Source organism: Nicotiana attenuata, chromosome 12, assembly GCF_001879085.1.
Source record: "Nicotiana attenuata strain UT chromosome 12, NIATTr2, whole genome shotgun sequence".
Taxonomy (NCBI): Eukaryota; Viridiplantae; Streptophyta; class Magnoliopsida; order Solanales; family Solanaceae; genus Nicotiana; species Nicotiana attenuata.
In genome coordinates, this window is record NC_032000.1 from 18,243,322 (window position 1) to 18,267,840 (window position 24,519).

General features: G+C 33.9%; 2 protein-coding genes across 6 annotated transcripts; both read right to left on the reverse strand.

The window, feature by feature from the left end:
• On the reverse strand, positions 2,815 to 7,828 carry LOC109235345 (ribulose-phosphate 3-epimerase, cytoplasmic isoform-like). The gene is made up of 9 exons (XM_019401410.1): positions 7,584 to 7,828; positions 7,369 to 7,495; positions 5,528 to 5,532; positions 5,348 to 5,410; positions 5,140 to 5,246; positions 4,631 to 4,728; positions 4,325 to 4,417; positions 4,197 to 4,238; positions 2,815 to 3,223 (listed from the first exon to the last, which is right to left on the reverse strand). The coding sequence occupies exons 2-9, from the start codon at positions 7,480 to 7,482 to the stop codon at positions 3,068 to 3,070; spliced, it is 678 nt and encodes a 225-aa protein (XP_019256955.1). The 5' UTR covers positions 7,483 to 7,495; positions 7,584 to 7,828; the 3' UTR covers positions 2,815 to 3,067.
• Positions 8,805 to 16,649, reverse strand: LOC109235346. Of its 5 annotated transcripts, none has more exons than XM_019401412.1 (9): positions 16,561 to 16,649; positions 14,754 to 14,882; positions 14,194 to 14,355; positions 13,994 to 14,099; positions 13,608 to 13,790; positions 12,958 to 13,117; positions 12,290 to 12,615; positions 11,213 to 11,302; positions 8,805 to 9,205 (listed from the first exon to the last, which is right to left on the reverse strand). In XM_019401412.1, exons 2-9 carry the CDS (start codon positions 14,766 to 14,768, stop codon positions 9,135 to 9,137), a joined length of 1,113 nt encoding a protein of 370 aa, XP_019256957.1. In that variant the 5' UTR covers positions 14,769 to 14,882; positions 16,561 to 16,649; the 3' UTR covers positions 8,805 to 9,134. The 5 variants fall into 5 exon arrangements, with proteins under 5 accessions (XP_019256957.1, XP_019256959.1, XP_019256956.1 ...); XM_019401414.1 differs by having other exon boundaries at positions 14,754 to 14,852; positions 16,372 to 16,640; XM_019401411.1 differs by having other exon boundaries at positions 16,372 to 16,640.

Genomic DNA, 24,519 nt, shown 5'->3' on the forward strand with positions numbered 1-24,519 from the left:
ATTTTGAAGACAAAAAAACCTTTTGAATAGTAAGCAAGCGATACAGCTCCCTTTCAAGATTCTATCTTCCCACACTATAAGAGAAGGTTGAAAGAAGCAATAACAAATAGATCACTGCAAATTTGTATCTTTATCTACATACAAGCGCAATGCAATATATCTATAATACTTCAAATGTGTCTCGCCAAATCAAATAATTACATTAGGTGATATTCAACATTGATCTTACTTGGAAATGTCTGCGGTAGTAGTGATTTACCAATTCAAAGTTAACAAATTTTTTGATTTGAAATCCTAATTACTATTAAATAGAGTGCTAAATATTTTAATGGTATAAATTAACTATCCCTTTTGTATAACTCGAACACAACGTAATTATGCTATCCTCACCCAATTGCATATTTGTTTGTAATTGGAACAACAATTTGTTTAAAGAAAATTATGGATGTGCCTTTCTAATCGAAGTAGGACGAATTTTGTATGGTATGTGTAGTTTAAATTGAAAAGGAATTTCATCATTAGGTAATTTACTATTAGATCCTTAAATTATATAAGTATTTAAGGGCATAAATGTCGATTAATATATGAGGGATATTTTAGTCGTCCAACATTTAGCATAAATTATTCGTGTTTTTATAATAATATAGATAGATAGATAGATAGATAGATAGATGTAGATATAGATAGATAGATAGATAGATAGATACTAGTCTTAGGGTACGCGTAAAACACGTGTCTTCCATAGATTAAACAAATAATTTTAAAAATAATGTGATTGAATTATAAATAAAAACTAAAGAAAAAGTATTAGTTTAGTGATTATAAAATTTGTACGGAAAAATAAATTTGAAAACACATACTTTTTAAAATCATTTGTTTAAGATAAAAATATAAATTACATGTATAATTAGTTAATGTTATTTTAACGGCCTAGCAATTAAATTCAAATTGATTGAATAACATATATATATGAACTTGATATAATAAACAGTAGTATATTATTTAGTTTGCAGGTGTATGTTTCTTTCTACTGTTCTGGTTACTTCATCGACATAGTTGTAATTAGAGGTGTACAAATCGAACCGAAAAATCGCACCAAATCGAAAAGTTAAACCAAATCGATTAAAAAATCCGACTAGGTTTGGTTTGATTTGGTTTAGTATTGAGTAAAAAATCCGAACCAAACCGACACATAAATATATAATTTTTATATATACTTTTAAGATTTATATAGAATTTTCTTTAAAAAATGTCTAGAAATATTTTGGATTATCTTGCGGGATATAATATTTAATAGTATATGAAGTGTTCCGTATTTATTGACCTTAAATAATGGGTTGTATGATTACTTTATCATCAAGTGTTACCGAAATGCGTCAATCTCTTTGTTCTTCCATATTCATATCATATGTTAAGATCTGCTAAATTGTTATATTACTTTCGGAATGTGAAGTGATTATTATTTAGGTATCATATTGATTTTTATGTTTAATTACTAAATTCGGTTAAACTTGAAAGTGTACATTAGCGAAACATTATTGTCAGATGACTAAAAAAATAACTATTACTATATGTTACTAAGAAAATTCTCTCATAAGAATATTTTAATATATAATATGTTTGTCAATTTTTTATACTTATACTAAATATATATTTACTTATCAAAAATTTAACAAAGTAAGATTGAAATAATATTTAAGTAAGAAAAAACCCGACAATCCGACAAAACCGAACCAATCCAAACCGATATAGTTGGTTTGATTTGGTTTGATTTTGATAAAAACCGAACCAACGCGGTCCATGTACATCCTAGCTGTAATATTATGTAATCTCTAGTGTATCGGTAAGTTTGGTTTTCTTATAAAGAATGTTTCATTTTTTTTTTTTTTTTTTGTGGTTCATCCGTTAAAGTCGCGTGGAATACCCACAACCAAGCTCATATTCTAATTTGTATGGCATTTAAAGGTCGCGTTTCATTAAAAATGTAAAATATTCTATGCAAATAATACCTCTTTTTTGTCAAGTCGATGAAGATTTGACATTGCATAAAAATACGTTCTACTACTAACTATTCTTTAGGGGACATAAAACTTTTGACATAGTTTTAATAAAAAAAATTAATAAATAAAATATTACTTAGTTAATTTCAAGGCAATATTAGGAAAAATAACATAAAAGGAATTAAATTATGACATTTCGCTAGGGGACCTGTGCTTTTAATGTAACTAGTCTTTGAGCGCGCTTTCGAGTGTCCCCATATTAATGTATAAATAATTTTAAAAATAATATAGTTATTATTAAAAAAAATGATTTATAAATTAAAAATTAAAAAAAAAAAGTGTAATTTCCTGAAAATGATGAATAAGCACAAACAATGATAAATTGCTCATTTTTCAATTGTAACGTTACGGGAAGATAGCTTGAGATAATTATTTGGAAACTTGGTATCCAGTTTTGCAAGAACTTACAGATTTAAGAGTGAGAGGAACCCTAATTCAGAGAAGGGAATGAGAGAACGAAAAGCTCTGCATAATAATCACTTTACAAAATGTATATATACACAATACAGACCATCTCTTAAATTAACCACTCTCTAACCTCTTAACTACCAGACTTCTAACAGTGGCTAACCACTTAAAAGATTTCGGTTATTCATTAAATGACTAAGTTACCCTCATGCTCATGTTATTCCTTTTGTCTCAACAAGTTTCAATTGCAGCCTTTTAAGCTAATTGTCCCTCCTAAAATGTTCAACTCCCTTTAGCTTTAGGGAGTTGAAAAAGTTATGCAACCTAATCCAGAAGAAAAAACAAATAAATAAGAAGAAATGCTGGACATTAGTGTCACCTAAATCCAGTAGCAGAAATTTCACATTATTAAAAGATACAGCTTGGTTAACTCAATGTGTGGGTAATTTGAGATGATGTTATTCAGCAAATACAACATTGATAACTCAACAAGTGCAGGTATCTCAAGATGTTGATATCCTGCACGTGATCGAAAATATATAATCGGAATCACTTTTGACGGCCATTAGTACAACATCAGAGCTTGCCTTTTCCAGTATTTAACTCCTTTTCTGAGCTTCCTCCACACTATTCCGCATCAAACTTATGACTTGTGCTGGATCAGGAGCTCCAAACACTGAACTTCCTGCAACAACACAGTTTGCTCCAGCTGATGATGCTGCCTCAATGGTTGAAGGTCCTAAACCACCATCCACCTGCAACACAATAGCACATAGCAATGACAAATCAACTTTATCCAGCATGCTCTTTGACAAACAGAAAAAAAGTGATAAATCCAGAAAGATAGCCAGCATATTTATAGCCTGTTTAGCGAAGCTTCTTTCAAGGGCAAAAGTGTTTTTTTTCCCCCCAAAAATACTTTTTTCTCAACTTGAGGTGTTTGGCCAAGTTTTTTGAAAAAAAAAAGTGCTTTTGGGAAGAAGCAGAAGCAGTTTTTGAAAAGCAGAAAAAAAGTAATTCTCCCCAAAAACATAAGCAGTTTTGACTTTTCTTCTTATCAAAAATACCCTTAGCAAAATATAGTATATACCAAGATAACCCTACCTATTTAAAACCTAATACTTAGGATATTAATGTATAAGTATTTCTTCTTATTTTTAGGATAGCTTTCTAATATATAAGTGATTTATGGGGTGAATGCTTTTTATATTTGTTGAATGATTATTTGATATATTTAAATCATCTTGAAAGAATTAAATTACTTTTTAATTTATTTTCATATTTTACTAAAAATAAAATGGAGAAACTTAATTATTATCTTTAATAATAAATTGTAGTGATTATTTATTTACTTATATAATATTAACTATTATGTAAATCACTTCATGTCCTTATTCGAAACTTGATACTTAAAAGCACTTTTTAAAAAGCTTGGCCAAACACAAATTATTGCTCAAAGGTGCTTTTCATATTGATTAGCCAAATACAAACTGCTTCTCTCCAAAAGTATTTTTCTGAAAAGCACTTTGAATAAAGTACTTTTCAAAATAAGCTAATTTTTCCAGCTTGGCCAAACAGGCTATTAGTGGCAAGAATGGCCATAGTTTTTCCGGTGATTACTTGATAACTCAAGAAAAGAACAAACACATGAGGGAACTGTCCGTGAAAACACGATGGAAGTCTGAATAACTCAAACCAGAATTGAACCATCATCAAATGGAAGCTCACCTCTATATCAAGCGATGGATACTTCTTTCTGAGAGTCCGTACCTGAATATTGAAAGAGAATGGCTCTTAAGTTATAGTGCAGAAATGATGAATGATATCCAATACAAGAATGCAAATTGTATTCGCACCTTATCCATCATCTCTGGCATAAACTTTTGTCCGCCAAATCCAGGTTCAACAGTCATCACTAGGACCAGTTCGACAGAGTTTTCACCATCAAGCTGTAAAACATACAAGCAAGCTGATGAGTCATGACAGGTATTTTGTAGATTGACATCTTATTTCTTCCTTCTTCACTAAATGCAATGGCAACAAGTGATTTCCTTCTCAAAACTATCTTAATCTCTTAGTTCATAGCAAGGAGATCAAACTATGAAGAAAATCATGCGAATTTTGCTAATGAAACTAATACAAATGCGATAATGAAGATATACCAGTGGGTACACTTCCTCAATTGGTGTACCAGGCTTCAAAGAAACTCCAGGTTTCATGCCCTTAGACTTTATCTGTTGAACAAGCTCTTGCCAATTATCTGCAAAGAATAGAACCTTCATCGTAACAGAAATCAAAGTAATGATAACAAACTGATAGAAATTAAGGATCCATTTTTTAGCGTAAAATCTTTTACTAGAAAATGCTGTCCAATTTTAAGGGTTTGGCTGCATAAACTAATAAAAGAATTTGCTAATCAAAATGTTTCACAACAGAGAAAAGCAGCATAATGTTTTGAGGGCACAAAGCAATTTATGCGATGATGCTCCACCACTACCAATACAACATGCACAGACAAGCATATTCAGCTACTAACTACTCACGCTCTATCCCATATTCACATCCTTTCCATACATCACTCAATCTCTATCAAATCCTAGTGAACAGTGACTAACATTTAACTTCCAATCAAATGCCAAAAACTGATTCTTAACATGGGAAGTAAACCCACCTCTAGATGCCTCAACATGGAAAGTAAACCCCGAGGCACCAGCTTTGCCTAACGGTTCCACATAATCAAGGGGGTTAGTGACCATGAGGTGGCAGTCCAGATATGCCCTGGAGAAATTTAAATTAACATTTAGAACAACTTCACTGTACGATAGATAACTAATGGACAAGAAAAATAAAGTTGAAATAGGGCACTCATGAAACCTTACTTTGTATGCTTTCGCAGACTCTCGATAACGGGAGCACCAAGGGTAAGGTTTGGGACAAAGTGACTGCAAAAGAGCCAAGTGGGGAAAAAAGAAAAAAGAAAGAAAGTATTATTCAATTGGTATCCACCCATCATTTTAACATGTTGTAAACAACCAGCTTGACGTGACTATCTGACCTACCCGTCCTGCAATGCACCAATACAACATTTCAGTAACTGCTGATGAATGAAGTGCCTAGTAAAGTTAAGGAACAAGTTTTCACAGCACTTTACATCCCAAACTTATTGAGGTAATAAAGAAGAGAAGACTTAACATACTAATAACACAGTCCAAATGAAAGCATATGAAGCACACTTTGCATAGAACTCTAAACCAATCAATGTTTCCACTTTGAGGAGTCTATGATCGATTTAGCTAGGTCATTATGCTATCGAGTTAGCAAACAAGAAACTGAGCTAGTACAACCACCTAGTTTATCCTGGAGTGATGAGTTCACATGATATGGCTGGCCTCAGAAACACACCTTTACCTAAATAAAGAAGGTAGCTAAGCACTATATCCTTGTAAAGTAAACGTTGGGAGGTTCTCAGAAACCTATAGTTATTTTTCCTTGTAAAGTATAATAAACCTTCTTAACTGTCATTCTATAGTAAACCATGCAGTCTCTTTCTTGACAAGCAAAAGATATTTCATTAAATGGACCGAGAAGGTCCCGAAGTAAAATATGCAATCATAAAAATTGATTATCTCCCAGCAGGGTTGTGAAAAGCGGACGCTTCCTCGCTTAAAGCAAGAAGCGAAGCGAGGCAACCCCATTACCGCTTCTGCTATATGAAGCGACTCAGGTAGACAAAAGTGTGCGCTTCCCACTAAGGCGAGAAGCGACGAAGCGAAGCGAGGCGACCGAAGCGAGTGCTTCTCTGTTTTAAACACCTGCCAACCTATTTAATTAAAAGGTGTTCAGTGTTCTTTTATTAAAACACACGACCAGCAGCAACAGAGATTCTAAAGAGGTGACTAGGGTTCCCTTTTCAACTTCAACATACGACCAGCAGCAACAGGTATGTGATGATTTCTTCTTTCTTCTTCTTCTTTTTTTTCTTTTTCTTTCACTGTTTCAGCGTCCAAATAGCAGTGAAATGCTGGCAATTTTTTTTTTTCCATTTGGTTCTTCTTTCTCAGTCTTCTCCTCTTCGTTGAAATGCTGCCCAGTTCTTCTTTCACTGTTTTTATGCTGCCCAGTTTTTAACAGAATGGTATACTGCCCTTCCTCTTATTTTAATATTTTTTTTTTAAATTCCGCTTCACTTCAAAAAAGCGAGCACTTCCCTTCTCGCTTCTCGCTTTAAGCGAAATGGGGGTTGCCGCTTTTCCTCGCTTCACGCTCTTCACAACACTGTCTCCCAGTCTTCCTGTACAAGGTCCAGCATATGGCACTTAACCTATACACCGTTGATACTCATTATTTCTAATAAATTGGAAGGGGGAAAGTATTGGAGGAATTCGGAAAATTTCTCACTCCAGGTTTTCAACACGATGTTTCCAATTATTTTCCTGATACTCAGCTAGTTCAACATGAAAATTGTCTTTAACTACCTAGCAAAATACCAATACTCTATCAATCAATCGACTATGCCTCAATTCGGGGTTAGTTGGGGTTCGATACATGAATACTCTGTATTTTTTTCCGCATGAATACTCTGTATTCCTCCACTTTTCTGGGGCAACGCTAATAGCAACTGACATTTGAGCTAAAAAACAAAAAAGACAAAACGAATCCTACTACAGTATTCTGTTTCTTAACTTTTCAATTGGAAGATGGTAAAAACAAGAGCAAATTAAGTCAGTAATAAACAGCAATGAAGACAGCTAGAACTTTTCTGCTTAAATAAAATATTTATTTTTCAACTTCAATCAAACAATTCATCATTAAAAACAGCAACAACAACAACAGCAATAACGAGAAATGAAAAAAAAAAAAAAATAGAAAGAGGAAGGAGGAAAATAAACAACAAAATTACCATGACGTCCATGTGAAGCCAATCAGCACCGCAATTGAGCATGCGTTGTGCTTCAGATGCCAAATTAGCGAAGTCCGATGACAACATCGACGGCGCTATGATTGCTTTCACCATCTTCTTCTCCTCCCTGGCAATTAACAAAACAAATTAAATTTATGAATCAGTTGAAGAATCTAAAGCTAGAAAGGAATCACAAAGAAGCTTCCAGTAAATACCTATCGGCCGTTAAATTCTCCGTTCAATCTAAAGTCCGGTGCCGGCGTAAGTAGCTATTCTCTCTCTCTCTTTATTTTGGAGTAGTAGTACTAAAATACATTTTACCCTCCCACCAACCATTTCAGGATTTCACTTTCACTCATTCCGGTTTTTACTTTCAGAATAAATCAAAATTTACCACAAGAACACATTGTTTTTAGTACGTGACGTTTGGGAGTAATGCTTATGACAACTTAGAAACGTTTGTACAGTTTAGTAAAACAATTATATACGAGGGTTTTAGAAAAAAGAAGTTGAGAATAATCGCATATTAAGAGAGAGTAATAGGTACTCCCTCCGATTCAAAATAAGTGATTTTTTCGTCTTTTTTTTTGTGGTCCAAAATAAGTGATTTTTTCAGATTTCAATAATGAATTAATTATTTTTTCCTACATTGTCCTTGGAGTAAATAGTGTTGGAGTATGTGTTAGGAGTATTTATGTGAGATAGTAAAGGTTAATATGGTCAATTTCATTGCTAATTAATGCTAAAAGATGGATTTCTTAATCTGTGTGAAAACATCAAAAAAATTACTTATTTTGGACCGGAGGAAGCAATTTTTGTGAAAATCGCAGACGTGCAGCATAATTTTACTGAAAATAAGAATTGCAAATATAAAATAATGACATGTGTAAGGACAGCCCGATACATAAGATATCTCGTGTTCACCGATGGTTCAGGAAGAGCCACAACCCACAAGACATCTCGCGTTCATCCATGGTTCAGGAAGAGCCGCAACCGAAGGATGTAATGTAGATAGCTTATCCTAATGCAAATATCTATTTTTTACGACTCAAAAATTTACATGTATAAATTTTTAGATTAAAATTAGATTAGGGCTTAATTAAGCGAAATCTAAGTCCGTTAGTGTGGAGTGTAGGCCAACTTGATCGCCAGCGATGGCATTTTTTTTTTCTTTTTCAAATACCTAATAAATAATAATACTTGACCAAGACATAATATGACCAAATAACTATTAAGTAGTATTAACTGACCACATTTGATATAATCAATCTTTTATTTATTTATATTCAAGTTGAATTTAAATCTACTGGGCTGGTCACCAACAACTCCAGACTCATGATTTCAAATCTTAGCCATCTCCCACTAATTAAAACAACAATATTGATAATTGGCTGATTGTCAAGTGCAAAGTTGAATTTTAATAACATATATTTCAATTATCCAAAAAGAACATAATGATAACCTGTTTAGGTAACAACAACAACAACAACAACATGTGGATTACATATCCTTTGTGAAAGATTAAAGTTGACTATCTTAAGATACAAACTTTCATTATCAAAAAGGGAGGGAACTGAACATATCCTCTCCTGCTTCTACTAATAATGAAATAAAGATCTGATAATAACAACCCAAGGTATATCTAAATTAGGTTAATAACTATATCTGCCACATCTAAATCAAATCAATCTATCAGTTTATGATCATTTTACACAGACTTATTCTAATTTCAAACGCAAAATGCAACATTAATATCTCAATTTAAGCTAGGACTTCTCTTCATCTGACTGACATGTTGGTCCTGGATCGGCATCAACATCGACAAAGAACTCTTCTACTGACCAAAAAAAAGAAAAACCAAATCAAGTAAGAGAACAGTCAGTTATAAAGAGAGCAAACATAAGAACTCTAGTCTGCAGAAATCATCTATAAACATAAAAGCAGATGAAACAACATTTGTTTGAGCTAAAAAGAAAAAACCGATGATGTTGTGATGGTTACTGTATATCCCCTACAGCTAAACCACCTCTAGCTTTTTCAAAGAGGAAACCAGAAAAATTGGAATTTTCAAAGAGAAGCATATGAAAATGGGTTCGAGCCGTGGAAGCAGCCACTAATGCTTGCATTAGAGTCAATACCCCTTAGAATGCGGCCCTTGCCCAAATCCTGCGTGAACGCGGGATGCCTTGTGCACCAGAATGTCCCTTTAAGCATATGGAAATGCAGACTAATAATATTTGTATAGGTCCAACCATATATACCAATGCGCATTCATTAGGAATGGCAAGCGGTGCGGGTGCGGGGCGGGTTCTGCTTGAACCCACACAATTTCAACCCGCCCCTCCCCGCCCCACCCCGCATAGGATTTAAACCCGCATTCACCCGCCCCGCCCCGCCCCGCCCCGCCCCGCATTTTTTTTAAATAAAAATTCTCTTTTTTGTGGTTTTTTTGCTAATAACACAAATAAACTCCCACCCTAATCACATCATGTGACTTGGAAATAACACAGATTCCGACCATTATGTAGGATTTACTTTCTGCTCACTTTCGTGTCAAATCTAAATGCGCTTAAGGATTTTGCATATGCAATGATTTACAAAAAAATTACTAATGCTTCTCCTGTTAAATGCACCAAAATTCATATTCAAAGAAGAAAAAAAACTAGTTATGAAAGCAGCACTTTAACGAACCTTCAACAGGACACAATACTAGTTAGTTCAAAAAATTAAATCCCCAACCCGCGCCCCGCCCCGCGTGATTTTTTTATTTAAAATTTGAACCCGCCCCGCACCGCAAACTCCCAAACCCGCACAGCCCCGCTAACACACAAACCCGCACCTCCCCACACCCGCACCGCCCCATTTAGGGGTGTTCGTCGGTCGGTACGGTATGGTATTTAGACGTTTCGGTTCGGTATTTGCGGTATTCGGTTTCTTAAAATCCTATACCAATACCGTACCTAATTAAATTTGGTATGGTTCGGTTTTTCTCCTTTCGGTTTCGGTTCGGTAACTTCGGTTTATTCGGTTTGGATACTAACTAGTGCATAGAATCATACACTCTAATATTCTTAACTAAAGTACTCAAAAATACAAAACTGAAAATGTTTGTAGACAAAATTTTTGTCCAAAACTAGCAAATATCAACCCAAATAGAGAAAATTGTACATAAAAAAATATTTGATCATTAGAAATGTCTTGTTACTTGTTTAGAGTTAATTGATGAACTTTGAGAATAAAGGAAAGTAAAATTTTAGATTTTTTATATTTATGTTATAATTGATAATGTGTTTTGTGTAATATAATCTATATTTCGGTACGGTATCGATATTTCGGTATTTTATTTTAAAATACCAAATACCATACCTAATACCAATTTTTTTAAAAACTTAAACCAAATACCATACCAAATACCAAAATACCGTATACCAAATACCAAAATTATCGGTTTCGGTACGGTAATTCGGTATTTACCAAATTATGCCCAGCCCTAGCCCCATTGCCACCCCTAGCATTCATGTATCAATGTTTACTTCTAACTTATATATTTATACATGATTAAACCATGTTTACTGCAAATGCAACAAATGAAAGCCAGAATGCACTAAATGAGGATCAGAAGTCAGATTCCAGATAAAAACACTATTATAGTCCAATGTCGTGAAAGAAGATTTAGGAGCACGAAAGACCACAGCATCAGCCATTAAAGTGCATCTAATAACTTAGGCAAAAAACAGCACACAAGTTGATATGCTTAATGCTAACATTTTGTTGAACATCTCGCAGTTTATGGTTCAAATTTCAAAGCATAACATTCGATGGGCAATAAAGTAAATAATCTCACCTATATCATCTTGCTCAGGAGAGTCAAGTAGAATGTCTGAATCAGAAGGCAAAAAAGCAGAACCAGGATAGTTTCCAAGAGGCCCTAGATCTGTAATCGGTGTGGAGAAAAAATAAGTGTCAGACAGAATAAAAGAGGAAAAGAATCTAAAATCAGAGCAGAAAAGCAAATGAATAAAATCATCTTGGAAGAAGCAGCCCATACAAATTATCGTACTCACTACTAGTACTTCTGCAACTTACTTTATAAGTCATATATTCCAATACATATCATGTATCTGATCTGTAAATATAATGAATCACTTATCGGTTTGCCTGTCAAGCATTTTGTTTATCACGAAATTAACGGAACGCACAGCTGATAGAACCTATAAACATATCTTTAAAAAACTTCAGAAAGATAGCTTTCGGGGAAATTGGAAAATTCTGAAGATATCTTTGGCTCTAAGGCAAAGGGAGGCATCGCTTTGAAAACGACTAAAATTTTTCTGAAAGCCGAATAGCAGAGATACAGACATCTTACTATGGGGCCCAAACTTAAAAAAAAACGAGTAGTAAAGATCTTTGGCATTACTAGAGAAAAAGCAAGAATTTAACTGTGATAATTCATGACAACAGCCGAAAGTTCCTACTTGGCTTAGAAGTACACTGATCTTGTGTACAGTTACCATACTTTCTCCAAAACAAACGTTACAGTTTGCAGTGATTGACTATTAAACATTAAAGTTCATACATGTATTGGTGCTAAATAGAGCAACATATCGCAACCTTCTTGTAGTACTCCAGAAGTATAATGCAAAATAAACTCTCTTTTTTAGCAAATGGACTTTATTTGTAATATTACAAGCCATTGGATCAGATTTTGGGTGAGTATCATCAACTCTGATAAAACTTCCTATTTTGAATTGTTAAAAGAGTTCATTCGTAATGCTTCGAATAAGACAACAAGAACAAAGTTCTCAAAGCAAATACTCTTCTTAACATCAAAGGAAGCACAAAAGGAGTGAGAGGGGAGTAGAACCTCATTGCAAATTAATGACCAGAGATAAAGGTTTGAGTTGTGTATAAGCAAACTTACCTCCCAAGTTGGACAAATCTGCTGTTAGATCTGAAAGACTGAAATTCCAAGGAAGCTGAGCGAAAGATCTCAGTGAATCCCTAGAATTACCAACACCATTATCTGGTGGAAGTTCTAATCCTACTGAACTTGCTACATCAGATGGGAAAGCAGCATCAAGGGCTGACGTGTCAACTCCCATCCCCGAAATCTCTGAAGCTGTAAAGGGAAAATGGCCGCTGGAAGCTACTGATGTAGGGCTTACGGCCATATCTGACATTGATGACATGGCATTGCTAGGTGGAATAGTTGGTGCTACATCCGACGCACTGGTGTCAATCACCATACTGTCAGCAGAAAAAAATTGTAAAGCGTTATTGGTCAAGCCGTGTCTCTACCAACAAATATAAATAGCTTTTCATCCCAGCAGCCAATGCACGTCAACCATCAAATTAATTATTTATTTATCTTTGGAAAGAAAAAGAAATGAACCTCATTTCCTTGATAGAAGAGTTAAAACTAGAAACGGGCTACAACACACAAGTAACTTCGACATATTCAGATAAAGTAACTATTTTCACCAACCTACACTCATTTTTAACCTATGTGAACCTTCAATGCTATTTCGAAATAAATTTCCAATTTTAGAATCAAGGAAAACCAATTCCTATATAAGAAAAAATTCTCACTCGTTTCCAGAATTCATCCTCATGGGATGATAGTTTCCTGGCGCTGGCACACCATTAACCACATGGCAGCTGGACATGCCCATTGGATCAAGATGAGGTTGACCTGCAGCTGGAGCTGGATGCTGCTGAAGGACGGGATATCCCATGGGTAAGTTGTTGACTGCACTGGAAAGAAGTGGCAATGAATATAAGGATAATAAAGCTAAAAAAAGACCTGTTAACCTGTTCTGAAAATAACATTTTCCCCATGCTCTATTCAAGTAACTTAACCACAATTTGAAAGGCCATGTTACTTAATATTGAGGAAGAAAGGAAGTGCAGAGGGCAAGATGAACTACACACTTTGTAAAACCTTATGTTGTATACAGTTGAACATTATTTTCAAGTTCCTACAAGATACTGATTCATCCGCCAAAATATTTAAGCTTCTTTGCTAATTAAAATTAGCACGGTTTGAAGCTTCGAAAAATTGAATAAGCCATAGCTTCAGCTAGACCAGCCACTCCAACTTGTTCACAAAATGAAAAGATTGGACAGACGGACCTAGAAAAGGCTTAGTAATCGATGATTAGACAATCTCAAATTTTAAAATCTAATCCGAAAGCAGAATAATGCAGTAACTCTCGCCTTCATACGATAAATAAATTTACCTGGCATGGTGTTAATCCCGTTCTGCATCGGAGTCAATGGAACCTTTGGAGGCACTGGATATTTCATTAGATGATACTGATGCTCAAGCAAATGATTGAACAAGATGATTTGTTTCTTCAGTTTAAGCCTAATGTAGTAGGCCCGAAAGAAATCTGCATTTTCTTCTTCTAATTTTTGCCAAACTGGATACAATATGAAAAAGATTTAAAAATTGGGAACTGAAAATAACCATAGTCCTTATCAAAAATAAAATAAAAATATAACCATAGTCATAGACCAGAAAATACTTGGTCAAAATACACGTGAAACAGTAGATAGCATATATTAAGCAAGCAGCCACAATCACAATGCATAAACAAATTCATCAATAACTTCATGTACTTACCTAGAGTTGTAAATCCAGGATCTATCCTTGCACGATTAAGAAGTGTTTTTACTACTTCATCCTTATTCATATACAGTTGCAAGCACCGTTCAATCAAGTTTTGGACCTGCAATAAACATGTCATCATGAAGTTAAAAGACCCGAGCACAACTTCCCAATGTATGATCTAGGCAAAAGTAAGTGCTTAGAGACTGTCTTACAAGTTCAATATCTTCACGTGAAACTTTCCGATTATCATTGCCTGATGCAGAAACAGAACCTGCATCAGCTACAGGTGTATCGGCTGTATGGTTCTGCGGGTCATTTTGGGTCTCATGAGAAGCCTGGGTTGGCGGTTTCTTTTCTACAGTGTTCTGTGGATCCTGCAATATATTGTGAAATAATAAAATTATGAAAATATGATTCCATATCTGAATAATAACTTACCAACTTAATCTATGTTTTAAACAAAAATCACAAGAGCTTCAGAATTTCAGAAAAATTTGTTCTACCACCTATTTAGTATAGACTATCTCTGTGTAATTACTTATTATAGAACAAAACGGATAACCTAATCGCAGATAAGAGAATCCTCGCCCTTCAAATAAAAAGTTACGGAGGTTGACCACAAGTTAATAGAGCGAATGTTGTCTCCAATTAGCAACATTTTAACACTTTCAGAAAATGATAGGTTGGCAATGCAACATATAACCAAGTACGAGCAAGAAATGAAAGATCTGAACACAGCAAGGGAAATCTTCTGGAATATAGATAATATAACCTGTGTGGTCTTCATTTTAGCTCAACTTCAGGCGCATTAGATATCTCCATGAAGCTCCAACATTCCACTGCTGCAAGTTGTATCACTACTTCTGGCACTCTGCATATGGAAAATTGGAGAACTAATCACCTGAGAATAAAAGGTAACCATCAATAAGTAGATGTAAAAAATCACATGAGTTCGATGATAGAAGAAAATTAAAAATTTAAAGTTTAGCCTAAAATTTCAGAGTTGAGAAAGCAAGCATCATGTTCAGTGCAAGAGCTGATATATTTCGGATAATGTGTCAAGTCTAAAAAGAAACATTACACTCCCGTTTCCCAGATTGGAACTGATCCATGGAGCTTAAAAGTTCCGTGGATCTTGACAAGTTAAACTGAAAAGAAGAAAATTCATTCCAAACAAGGAGCAAGTCAGCAAACTATGAGAATACAGAAAGGAACCTATTACATTGGATAGTAAATGAGTCTGATATTTATTTATTTATTTATTATCTTGTCTATTTTGTTCATTAAGCCCCGATATTCTCAAGTAACTACTTAGTCTCTCTCCTGAAACTCTTATTCCCAAATTGCCTGTTCTACGAACCTTCAAACTTAAATCTTGGATTTGCCTCCTTTAATTTGTGAGGCGCTCAAACGGTACTATCTTCAAATAATGCAAGAACTAAAGCAAATGGAGGAGCTAATACTGTTGGAAATAGAAAGAATTTGATTGGAATAATACTACAAAGAGAATGGCTTCAAAAAAAGTGTCTCCTTGTTTTTCTTTCTCATTTTCTACTGTTTAAAACCTGCCCAGATTTATATTTCTCATGTATTTTTAAACTCCTTCGAAATCTCAGAATAAATTCTAGCATGAGCAATCATCGCATTCACGAGATTAACATACCATAACAAAGAATCCTGAAAAGTTACAAAAAGAATCAAGTAACCAAAAAGGAAAATTCTCCACTAAAGGTTAAGACTTTCCTACCAAATGTGTGACTTTAACTTGCTAAAAAGATAAAATTCTATAGTAAAGTTTAAGTCTTTTCTACCAAATTCTTGACTTTAATCCAAATCCAGAATGTCTTTTAATCAAAGCTGAACTGTGGAAAGCCAAAAGCAGCTCTAATGGGATATCCAAAATAAGAAATCAAAACAACCCATAATCTAATTAGGCAAAAATAAAGATATCCACACTAGAAGAACCTAGTACAACACCTCCAGCTTAACATAGAAAATACATTTTCAAAGTAAAAATTCTCAAAGATCTCAAAACTAATAGCAGAGAGATTACCATTTAAATCAAGATTCTCTTTTTTCCACAATATCAAGGTTGTTTCTTATTCAAACAACACTTAAGAGTATATCACTCAATTAACAATATTAAAAATTTCTTAACAATACAAAACAACCAGTCTGATAAATCTTTAACCAGGGTCAGATTTATACTAACTTTAATTATTAAGCTCATTAAAATAAAAACAGCAGCATCAAAACACCCAATTTAGAAATGAACAACAATATGTACAGATAAAACCATTTAAAAAAAGGAAAAAAAATCCAAAAACCCCAACTCAAGAAATGTTTGTATACTAAAGAGAAAGCAAAAAAAAAAAAAAAAAAAATCAAACCTTTGGCTTGCAAGGTGGTTAGTGAAATCTTGGTCTTACACAGTTGCTTATAAACAAATTGTTAGCAAAATTGAGCTTACTAAAATCGATTAAAAAATGAAAATTAGCAACTAATCAAGAAAAAGAATCGAGGGGAAAAGGTTAAAGGAGGAGATGAAGAAGAGAAAAGTGTAGATGGGTTGTGCTTACAAGAGTGGAACAGTTAAGAAGGAAGGTTTTAAAGCAAAGTGTGGAAAAATGAGGTGCTGCTGTTTATTGGTCCTTTTGTCCAGTAAAGAAAATAGCAGTAATGGAAAAGTGCAAATTACCGCCAAAGATTGGTTTCAATAATACCAGGATTATTTTATTCTAATTTGAATTCAAAGTGGACAATATGGTTGATAAGAATTTTTTTTTTTTTTTTGGTTTCTTCTAAATTTAAAAGCTGCTACAATTGTGTTCATATTTTTCTTTTGGAAAAAAATCAGAAATAGCATGATTTACAATAATTGTAAAATAGCCACAGTTTCAAAAGTAATTTAAATTCAGACACTTTTTTATATAAAGATAAAATCTGAACAAAAACACCCTTAAAAATCTGAAAAAATTAGCATATAATATGCCGGAGTTCGAATTTTTTACATATGAGATTCTAGTATAATGTGCTGGAATTTCATAATATATCGGAGTTCCATGAGAACCTAGTCAATTGTGTTCATAATATTCTTATTTTGGCTTATTTCAAGAATAGTTCTTGCTTATGCTGTATTTGACCTATTTTTAGAATTTGTTCTCTTGCCTTGATGGTTAAAAGTGCTACTATGACAATGAAATATATTTTACATTTCTGAAATTTAAGTTTAAAAAAAAGGAAGTTCGATGCACTAAGTTCTTACTATTGCGGGATTCGGGAAAGGGCCAGACCACAAGGGTTTACTGTATGTAGCCTTACCCTATATTTTTGTAAAAAACTGTTTTCACGACTCGAACCCATAAGAACCTACTCACGTGACAGCAACTTCACCAATTAAGACAAGGTCCCCTCCTTATGAAATCTAAGTAGAATGTAAAAAGAGATAGGAACTCTCACTTATTGAACCAACAAAAAAACCTCTCATTTATGTTTTGAAATGAACTATGACTTCTCCTGAGTAAGCAGTGATTGTTTTTTCATATTAATGAAAGTTAGAACACGAAAAAAAGGAAGAGAGAGAAAGAAAATTGTAGAAAAAGAACAAAAATTGCATGATTTGAGACCAAATTTTGTGTAACATGCACATGGAGAAGATGTCTGTCCGTGGATGAACAAATACAAATAAAAGTATTAACTTTCCATATGCATATTTTGGTTCTGCAATGAGACATAAAGTTTGTAGTGCAAACTCAACTTGTTGGCTGTCTTTTTTTTTTTTTTTTTGGTTTCCCACCCGGTGTTCAGTACCCGCATTGGAGCCCGACTATATCCGGATTCGCGTCGCGTAGGGCCACTTTCGGGAGGAAGTGCTCCCTGCCAAGGATTTTTCCATACCCAGGGCTCGAACCCGAGACTTCTGGTTAAGGGAAGAGCAGTCCCGTCCATTGCACCACATCCTTTGGTGGTAACTGTCTTCTTTTGTTTTGCCTCTCTTTTTGTCTCTCTTTTTCTTTCTCTCATAAATTGAAAAAAATTTGTAAAAGAATTCCTGGTAGAAAATACTTTTTCCTTAAATAAGCTTTACCCCGGCAAATCTAAGTAGGCGTTTGGACATAAAACTTATAATTGTTGAAAAAAAAATTAGTATTTTGAGTTAAGTTAAAAACATTATTTAATATTTAAAATTATGTTTGGACATGCATTTTACTTGAAAAAATGTTGCAGTTTTGTGAATGGGGAAACAAAAATTTCTGAAAATTTTGAGAAAGTGGTTTGTTATTTTAAAAACAAAAAAAATTCAAAAACTTACAAAATTTTGATGGAAAATAAATTTTTGAAAAAAATCGGAAAAAAATATCTATAGATAAACAGGTCCTATATTAATGGGAACTCGAATTTTTATTTGAGTTGTAGTAGTAACACAAGTAGTAATACTCCTATTTTTTTTGGTTGGGGGCTCAGACTGAAAATGGTCCCACAAAGTAGATCTTGTTCGTCGAGTCGATCCTTTTAATTATAATTTGGCATCCAATGGCCAGAGGACCACTCCTTTCTTTGCCCTATTATTGCATGCCAAATTGTCGAAATTTTTTATTTTGTGCCGATACTAGTTATGTAAGGCTTTTTCTTTGTCTCATAACTGTGTGGTCCTAGAATTTTGTGGACCCAGATATGTAAGATATGAGTCCACAAATATGTGAGATAAAAAGAGACCTCACACAACTAGTGTAAGTTGTGTGAGGCACAAAATAAAATTACTCCAAATTGCCTATTGCTAATACCTTAGACCATCTCCTTCGCTACTCTATTTCTTGCACCAAATCCAAATTTGGTGCAAGAAATGGTATTTTTTTGCTCCAATGCAATATTATTTCTTGCACTATTATAGAGCATGAATAGTGCTGCACCAAATTTGGTGCAACACTATTCATCACTCTATATTTGGTTTATTAATATTTTATTCAATCTTTTTATTTTTGTAATTTTAATTTATTATATATTGGGTATATAATTAATTTTTATATTAAGATCTTTATAATTTTAATTTTATATCCTATTTTTTGATATATTAAACTTTGTATATATTATATTCATATAAAATTATAAGTTAATTTTATTATTATTATAATTGTATAAAAAGAAATATAACCATTATTTAAAAATAAAAAATGCGAATGTAAGATATCTAATGTTGCTAAAATTGAAAAGTGAAAACTAAAATTTAAAAAAGAAAATTAACAATACATAAAATAAAAATACATTATAATTAAAGTACATTTTTTGCACCAAATTTCACACCAAATCTCCTTTTATGTACTTTAATTATAATATATTTTTATTGAAGGAAAAAAAAATGAAAAGTAAATAGAAGATAATAATATAATATAGAAGAGAGAGAAGATTTGGTGTAAAAAATGGCGTAACGGTTGGAGTAAATTTGGTATTACTCCATTTTGGTGTGAAATTTAGTGCAAAAAATGATGCTAGCATTGGAGATGGCTTTAGGGATCTATAAAATATCTACATATTCAACACCTTTTCCTCTTTCCACTTTTCATTTATTTCATTTCTTTTAATTTGACTTTCTTCTTAGTCAAATTTCATGATTTTAACATATGTAAGTCACAGTGGCAAAAGATGATCAATTAAATATCCTTATCCAATTTATATATACGGTTTATATACATATAAAACATTATTGTCGTTACACACATATACATTTTTAAACACTTTTGAAACCTCTTAGCAAAATTCTTGATTTGCCACTAACGTATTAATTCTTAATGGCGAAAAGAATTTACTAACGTATTTAAAGTTCTAAGCATATAGGTAAGTAGGTGAGGGCCTTCATATGCCAAATTTGTGCGCTTTCTATATTTTTTTGCATGTGCATGTTCATGAATACATAATTTAAGCCTATTAATTATTACTCCAGTGAAAAGATGATCATGGACGTAGAGTTGGCACTGAACAGATCAGATTAATGGATTACAAGTTACATGCTCTTGTGTTTAATTTATTATATTTTTTTTTTGTACAAAACCAAGATGGTCATGAAAGCAATTGTGATATGTCAAAAAACAACTTATTTCTAATCTTATATACTCCTTATACAAAAGTTTATTGACGACACGTGGATGATGATTAATTATATTGACATATAATTTCAAGAAGAAAATTCAAGCCTATTTATTATCATGCTTCTTCGAGACATGAAAATTTTACATGTATGTTGAACTATGGATGATCCAAGGTTGTGGATGCTAGCTCATTGAATACGATCGATTTGAATTTAATAGAAGTGAAACTTTTTAGTATATAAATATATACACACGCGTATCTGTATTTATATTAAATATGAACTTATTGTTGTATACTTTCATAGACTCTTGAACGAGGGAGGGGACAGGAACATCGTGCTAGGTGACTTGGATAACTCAGGGAGTTAGAGGGATTTTGGGTTATGTAGGCGTATTAGGAGCGAGGAGGTTGAGGGGGCAATGCGGAAAATGGGCAGGGATAAGACAACTGGGTCTGACGAGATCCCGGTATAATTTTAGAAGGAAGTGGGTCGGGCAGGTTTAGAGTGGCTTACTGATTTGTTTAATATCATTTTCAAAATGAAGAAGATGCCCGAAGATTGGCAGTGGAGTTTGATGATCCTGTTGTATAAAAACAAAGGTGATATCCAGGACTGTAACAACTATAGGGGTATCAAGCTGCTGAGTCATACTATGAATGTTTGGGAGAGGGTGGGGGAGAGGAGGGTGCGACGTAGTGTTACTATTTTCGAGAACCAGTTCGAATTTATGCCGGGACGGTCTACTACAGAAGCCATTCACCTTGTGAGGAGATTGGTGGAGCAGTATAGGGAGAGGAAGAAAGACTTGCATATGGTATGCATTGATCTAGAGATCAGGCCTACGATAAAGTCCCGAGAGAGGTCCTATGGAGATGTATGGAGGCTAGCGGTGTCTCGGTGGCGTATATTAGGGTGATTAAGGACATGTACGAGGGAGCGAAGACTCAGGTGAGGATTGTGAGAGAAAACCTGGATAATTTTTCGTTGGAGATAGGGTTGCATCAGGGATCGGCTCTTAGCCCGTTTTTGTTTGCCTTAGCGTTAGATGTGGTGACGCGACAAATATAAGGGGAGGTGCCATGGTGTATGCTATTCGCTGATAACATAGTACTGATTGACAAGACACGAGGCAGAGTTAACGCTAGGTTAGAAGTTTGGATATAGACACTGGAGTCTAAAGGTTTCAAGTTGAGTGGGTCAAAAACCGAGTACTGGAGTGCAAGTTTAGTGATGGGATGCATGGAGAAGAAGTGGAGGTGAAGACTGATACTCAAGTCAATCCCAAAAGAGATAGTTTCTAGTATCTTGGGTCTATTATCCAAGGCAATGGGAAGATTGGCGAGGATGTTACTCATCGTATTGATGCGGGGTAGATGAGATGGAGGTTCGCCTCGGGGATTTTGTGTGATAAGAATGTGCCACCTGTACTTAAGGGAAAGTTCTACAAAATGATGGTTAGGCCGACTACGTTGTATGGGGATGAGTGCTGGTCCGTCAAGAAGTCCTATGTCCAGAAGATGAAAGTAGTTGAAATAAGGATGTTGAGATGGATGTGTGGCATACCAGGAAAGACAGCACCAGGAATGAAGTTATTAGGGACAAGGTAGGAGTGACATTTGTGGAGGACAAGTTGCGGGAATCGAGGTTGAGATGGTTCAGGCATGTGAAGAGGAGAGACATAGATGCTCCAATCGGGAGGTGTGAGGGGTTATCCATGGCGGGTCTTAGGAAGGGAAGGGGTGCCTAAGAAGTATTGGGAAGAGGTAATTAGGCAGGACATGTCATTGGTTCAGCTTACCGAGGATATGACCGACAATAGAAAGGTGTGGAGGTCGAGGATAAGGGTTGTAGGTTGTCAGATAATAGTGTGTTCCTCCTAGGATTACCAGTAGTGCTAGGACTATTTTGTATTATCTTAGTCATGGTTCTTTATTATTACATGTTGTGTCATTCGTTCTCGTTACCGTAATACATTGTTGTTATCATTGTTTGCTACTTGGTTGCTTTATCTTATCTCCATCGGAAACAACCTCTCTATCTTTATAAGGTAGGGATAAGGTCTGCGTATACACTACCCTCCCCAGACCCTATTTATGAGATTACACTAGATTTGTTATTGTTGTTGTATAAAGAAATAGTGATATCTACTGGCCTTGCCTTGCCATTTACCTCCTTTATTCACATGACACTATTCATTTGTTAGAAAATAAATGGCATATTAACAACAACAACATACACAATGTGATCTTACAAATGGGGTTTGAGAAGAGTGGGGTGTACGCAGATTTTACCTCTACTTTTGCGAGGTAGAAATATAATTATTTCTGATAGACCCTCAGCGCAAAAAAAGTATTTTTCAAAATAGGTTTAAAAAATACAAGAGTAAAAAAACTATGATGAAAATACAAAAATAATGAAAGCAAAAGATATTAAAGCTAACCAAATTAAAAGAAACATAAGTAGTCATAAAATTGAAGACAAAGATAGCTTAATAACAATATATACTAGTAAGGAGAAGATGGAGCAGCTAAGGTGCTCTAAATTAGAATTATGCTCCCCACAGAAGGAGAGTAATCGCTCGACTATCTACTAACCTTCTAACCTAATCGCTGGACTACCTACTCAGGACCTCCATGCTCTTCTCTACTAGAAAATGAATCGCATGTACCTGGCCATATTTGAGAACTCTTTTTACTCTAAACTTTCGATTTTACCTCTAATGAAATGTTCTTATAATCGTCATGACATGTTTTAGGCAAAGAGTTTTAGTGATTTTCTTGGTACGTAGCAAAAGATATTTTGTTCTTTCTTAAGCTCTATTTTGAGTCAACCTCCCACATAAATTGAGAAGGAATGAGTATTAAAAATCTAATTCACCTTCAAAGCTTGTAGTTTTGTAGGGATCGTTCGATTAGCAGGATTATGATACTAAGAGCCCGTTTGGACATAAGAAATTTTTTCTTTTTTTTTCCGAAGTTTTTTCACTTTTTTCCGAAATCAACGTTTTGTTCATAAAATTTTCAATTTTCACTTGAAGATGCATTTTGATATTTTTTGGAATTTGAAAAACTCCAAAAAGCCATTTTTCAAAATTTTCGCTCAGATCACACAAAACTTCAAAAATAACCCAAAATTATATTCATGTCCAAACACAACTCTAATTTTCAAATACCATTTTTACTTGAAATTTTTTTTCACTTTTTTTTTTTTGGAATTTTACAATTCTTATGTCCAAACGCCCACTAATTTGGTATTAAATTTGGAATTTTATTTGTTCAGTGTTTGGCTATTTATATAAGTTAATACCAAATAACTTTATATTATCTATCATATATAAGAGGTGAGACTATATAATTTTGAGATTGTAATCTTAGGATTAAGATAACCTTGTTTTGAATTAGATAATGAAATTTCATGTTCATGAAATAATGGTTTCTGATAGGAAATTGGGATTGGGAAGAGAAAAGTCAGGAAATGAGTAGCGGACATTATATGACATGTTTGTTTCCTTTTTTCTTGTTCAAAGTACAGACCAAACAAATGAATGAATTAAAAATGAATCAAAAAATCAAACTCCCATGTCTTGTCACTAAATACTGATTGGCTGTAAGAGCACACGTTTCAATAAAAGAGTGGCAGATCGTGGCCTCCTTTTTCACCCTTCATTTTCCTCTCTTTTTAAAACGGAATAGTTACACGAATAACAAGCCATATGTATTTACTTTTTCTCGTTAATAAATATGGAGTATACATTGAATATACATAACTGTATATATTTATACATAATTTATATATATATATATATATATATATATATTTTATATTCATCAATTGTTTCAAGCTATTGTATGAGCAACTATTTAGGTTAATTCTTCTTTTAAAACTTGTCGCTTTAAAGTAGTCTGTAGTTGTCTACTTGTCTTGACTCTCTTGTTTGGATATGACAAAATCATATTTGGGCCCACTTTGTATTTCTGTGCCTTTGCCCCATTTGTTTTCACCCAAAGCTTAGCATTCCGTCATGTAGAAATAGCGCCGAGTGGCCACTTTTCGCTCAAATCTTTAAAAAATAACACATGTCCTGGGAGTTTCAAATTTCACATTCCTTACATTATATGGAGTTTCACATGTGAAATTTTGAAACTCTACAAAAATGACTATTTATCTATACAGGAGATGAAAAAATATTGGAAAAATAATATTGTATAACCGCTCTCAAAATAATAGTCAAAAAAATATATTTTTTATATATATATATACATTCTAAGCGAGGGTATATCGGAAACAGCCTCTCTATCCTAAGGTAGGGGTAAGTTTTGCGTACACACTACCCTCCCCAGACGCCACTCATGGGATTATACTGGGTTTGTTGTTGTTGTGTGTGTGTGTGTATATATATATACACACACACACACACACACACACACATACATTCTGCATGTTATATACAAAA